We start from the raw sequence: 4142 nt of genomic DNA, 5'->3' as shown, positions 1-4142 counted from the left end.
CCCCCCCCCCCATACCTCAGAAATAAAAGAGGGGTTTCTTGGGACGACTTTAATTAATGACTCTTCTCCCTCTCCCTCTCTCTTTCACACTCTCGCCTCATTACCCCCACACAGATTATATGATTACCCAAATTCCCTTTAGACCAGTAAAAAGTTGAATTTCCGGATATCAGCAGGGGAAGTTAATGTTACTTTTGTATCTCTCTGCGCCCTCTCTCCATGCAGAAGTTGTTGTCGGAGGTGTCAGTATCAGTGTCACTGGAGGACAAGGCAGTCAGCAGGTACTGGGTGTCTGTTTCTCCTCTCTGTCCCAATGGATCCACGGCGAAGGACCAGAGCTGCTCGGGGGTGCAGCCGGACCAGACGGTAAACACAAAAGCATAACTTGGTCAGCATCAAAGCACACACTTGATTAAAACTGTGCAAGAATTTAGCTAAATGTTACGAATATTAATACAGAAAATATTTGCTTTAAGTTCCTAGAAACATGTATTGGTTGTACTGGATTTATGTGATCTCTACAGTCTTACACACACGCAGACATTGAGAGTTTAAGATTTGGTAAATAATCCGAGTTGAGCGGATTAAAGGCTGTGTTTAACAGGAAAACATTTCCACGTGATTCTATGAACTATTCGTCCTAAAATCCGTTACAATGTTGAGATCCTTTATGCAATCAAATAGGACATTTATTTAGAAATAGGTCATTGGACATCCACTCCTCTCTTACCGGTTCCATTTATTCACAATAAACGTTTAATATACTGCTTTTCTACCACACTAATTGAAAAAGGCTACTTTCAAAAAAGGATTTCAACCAAATAACTCCCCTTTTGTTACTATTTTTGTTCAGTACATTTGACTGAAGAGTCTTTTTTACCCTGTTCTTTCTCTAAACTGCCAACGAGACTCCTCTTCTCCACAGGGGGCTCTTAACTTTCCTAACCACCAAGAAGCTTAATGACTGCTCTGTAAAAACTCCATTGTGCAAACAGGCTGGAGTTTAGCCCTTTAATCCATGGGTGGATTAAAGTGAATTATGGAAATTACCCACAATTACCAGAATAGAGATAAAAAAATCAAGTGAAAGGCTTTCTTGTAGATTCAAAGCTTCGGCATGCACAATTTAGTAACCACATGAACAGAGAGATTATTCACATAGTAACGTTTCACTATGTTGGATAAATAACAAGGAAGTAGTTAAGTCTTTTAATAGGTAATACGTTTCAAGGGGGAAAATACATTTGAGCCTGTTGCATTTCTCTGCATCTGTGTAGGATCTCTACAGCTGACTGGTGAGAAACAAATGATTGTTAGACAGTCCACTATTTATCTTTTTTATTGGTGTGTTGACCTTTCTGGCCTTAGGTCAATCAGTGATGCTCGTCATTAAATAAAGTATTGGGCAACAATGATCTGTTATCTTTGATTCTGGATTCAAATTAAATAAATAATTTTAATCAGTTGTCAGTTATCATTTGCATAAATGGTAATCATTCCTGTTGGTTAAATATGTAGAGACTTTAGTTTACGCTTATATTTCTTCTTGCCTCGAATAGTGCAATCGTTTTTGTGTGGGAATCTTTCTCGCCTACAGCTTGTTCAAAATGCAGCAGCAACAAAAGCCTCACTGGTACCAGGAAGATAATCCATATCTCCCCTGTACCGACCTCTGCTCCTCAAGCCTTTTAAAACTGTATAATGGTGAACGAAATTCTATCTTAAGAGTTTGGCGTTTTCGCTGTTGCCATCTTGGTTTTATGCATCGCCCTGAATGCTATCCTGTTTTATTGTATAATGTCTCGAAATGGGGCCATCATGTCTAAAATCAGAACCATTCTGTTTTAAGGAACACTAAAAAGAAGCTAATAAGACCATAAGGTCATAAGAAAAATGTCTACTGATCTGATAAACCAAGTGAGAATTGGGGTATTTTTTCAATCACAATTATTTTAGTGTCGCAAGGTGTCACTCCCTGGATAATTGAGAGAATGCAGGGTTAAAGCATTTTCACATTTGCTCCACTGACCGCCTTAGAGATTAAAATGTTTGTCTTCCTACGCAGGTCTACTTCAATATCACCATCGGCATGCACTCTTGTCCCGACAATGGGGAAGATGAAGATGTAAAAGTGGTGGTTCGACCAGTGGGTTACAACGAATCCACCGTGGTTAGGATCCACTCTAAATGCGCCTGCAGTTGTGGATCAACGAGGCGCTGCAATGACGAAAGCCAATCACCATGCAGAGAAACACAAGGGAGCACCAATCAGGAGCAGAAGCCGCAAAACGGACTAATTCAAAACTCTGACAGAGATTCAAACTGGAATTGCCGAGCGGATGGGTCAGATATGGACTGCAGTGGTCGGGGAGTGTGTGATTGTGGAAGATGTTTGTGTGATGAGACCAGGCTTGGGACAATTTATGGGAAATACTGCGAGAGAGACGAATTCTCCTGCCCGTACGAAGGGGGGTTGATATGTGGAGGTAAATAAGGAACCTCAAAAATAATTATGTTTCTACTTTAAATTCAAAGAGATATCACAAGAGCTCAAAAACATTAGTAAAGACACATCTTGGTTTGCTTCTTTAACCCTCTTGCCTCTCGTCTGTCTTTCTCAGGTCGTGGTGTGTGTGTGTCAGGTGAGTGTGTGTGTGAAGACGGCTGGACAGGTGATAGCTGTAGTTGTCCCGTCTCCACAGCAACCTGCCAATCAGCCAACGGCTTGATTTGCAGCGGCCAGGGCTCGTGTGTGTGCGGCAAGTGTGTGTGTGATGACCCGCGACAAACTGGAGACTTCTGTGAGAGATGTCCTGCCTGCCAAAGCACCTGCCAATCATACTGGTACATATTGGTGGACACAAAGCATGATGGGAGCTCTTAAAGAACAATTTGATGTTGAAGCTGACATTATTGTCCTCTCCCTCTCACTCTCTCCCTCTCTCTCTCTCTCTCTCTCAGGAAGTGTGTTGACTGCCACCTGTCTCACGGCCTCACTCATAAAGAGGCGGGACATTGCAACAGCACGTGTGAATCATTGGTGGGCTACAGGGATGATGTTCTAGGTGAAACCAGTTTAGCCAATTACATTTATAGCACATTTTTTACACATGGACTTTGTAGTTCTGTGTATCTGAACTGAATATAGTTGGGTTTTAGATGTGTCTGTTTCAAAGTCGGAGTTTCCTTATTTTCAAAAAGATCCATCCTCTCATTTGTGATTTGACTCAAAACTTAAAGAGTAACTAAACATCAGGTTGAAAAGAAATGTCACCTCCGACCACGCACAACAGTACAGCCTGTTCACACAGCAGATGGACAAAGTTAGTAGAGGGCTGGTGAATATTTAAGCCAAATATGTTTTTTAGAGCTAAAAGGAAAGAGCATATTGATCCCAGACTCAAGACCCAAAAGTCATAAACACAGCTTCAACTATAGCTATATAAGGTGGGAGAGAAATATGGAAGTGTTGTGTTTGCACCTTGTGCTGACTTGGAGTCATTAGCTCTGGCAAGGTTAAAATTCTGCATTATGCTAGTCCATCATCTAGTCAATGAGTTTCTCTGTCTGCTGTTTGGTGCTGGAGAAACAATGTACAAGTTGATATTTTTCAAATATAAAAAGCTACCTACTGCAGCGGAAAATTGCAGAAAAGGCAATCGCAGAGTTGGGAGACTATTTATTGGATATTTTAGTGCCAGTGACAGCTTTTATATTATAGTAATTTGACCATTGTTAGAGTAGTATAGAAAATATCGATTGGTGCAACTTCAAAGTGAAAACTAAAGAGCTGTAAAACGCAGAAGCTCTCTTGCAATGATTCTTCTGTTTTTAGTAATCCTGGGGGATATTTAATAGAGCTTGGGGCTTAACATGTCTGGAATGAAAAACATCTCACTTCAACTCCCTCCCTCTCTCTGTTTCAGGCCAAGCAGGGGAGAAGTGGATTCAGTGTATGTACATCAGCAATGACAGCTGTCGCTATCGCTTCCAAACAAGCTCTCAGTCCGGTCAGACGCAGCTTCACATAAGCACAAGAGCAGGTACAATGTCAACACACACACACACACATACACACACACACACACACACACACACACACACACACACACACACACACACACACACACACACACACACAC

General features: G+C 41.4%; 1 protein-coding gene across 1 annotated transcript in view; it reads left to right on the top strand.

Moving 5' to 3' along the window:
* itgb8 (integrin, beta 8) overlaps positions 1 to 4050 on the top strand; it is a gene marked incomplete at its 3' end in the record, with an annotated part of 6388 nt that extends 2338 nt beyond the window's left edge. Inside the window, exons 4-8 of the mRNA XM_010772898.1 lie at positions 226 to 366; positions 2066 to 2486; positions 2622 to 2844; positions 2962 to 3065; positions 3927 to 4050. Of these exons, the coding sequence (XP_010771200.1) occupies positions 226 to 366; positions 2066 to 2486; positions 2622 to 2844; positions 2962 to 3065; positions 3927 to 4050 (1013 nt within the window). The remainder of the gene's footprint in view (positions 1 to 225; positions 367 to 2065; positions 2487 to 2621; positions 2845 to 2961; positions 3066 to 3926) is intronic.
* Between the last annotated feature and the right edge of the window lie 92 nt (positions 4051 to 4142).

This window comes from Notothenia coriiceps, unplaced genomic scaffold (genome assembly GCF_000735185.1).
Source record: "Notothenia coriiceps isolate Sejong01 unplaced genomic scaffold, NC01 NC01_scaffold00011724, whole genome shotgun sequence".
Lineage (NCBI taxonomy): Eukaryota > Metazoa > Chordata > Actinopteri > Perciformes > Nototheniidae > Notothenia > Notothenia coriiceps.
The sequence above is the reverse complement of the archived record's forward strand: the minus strand, read 5'-3'. Positions and strand labels throughout refer to the sequence as shown.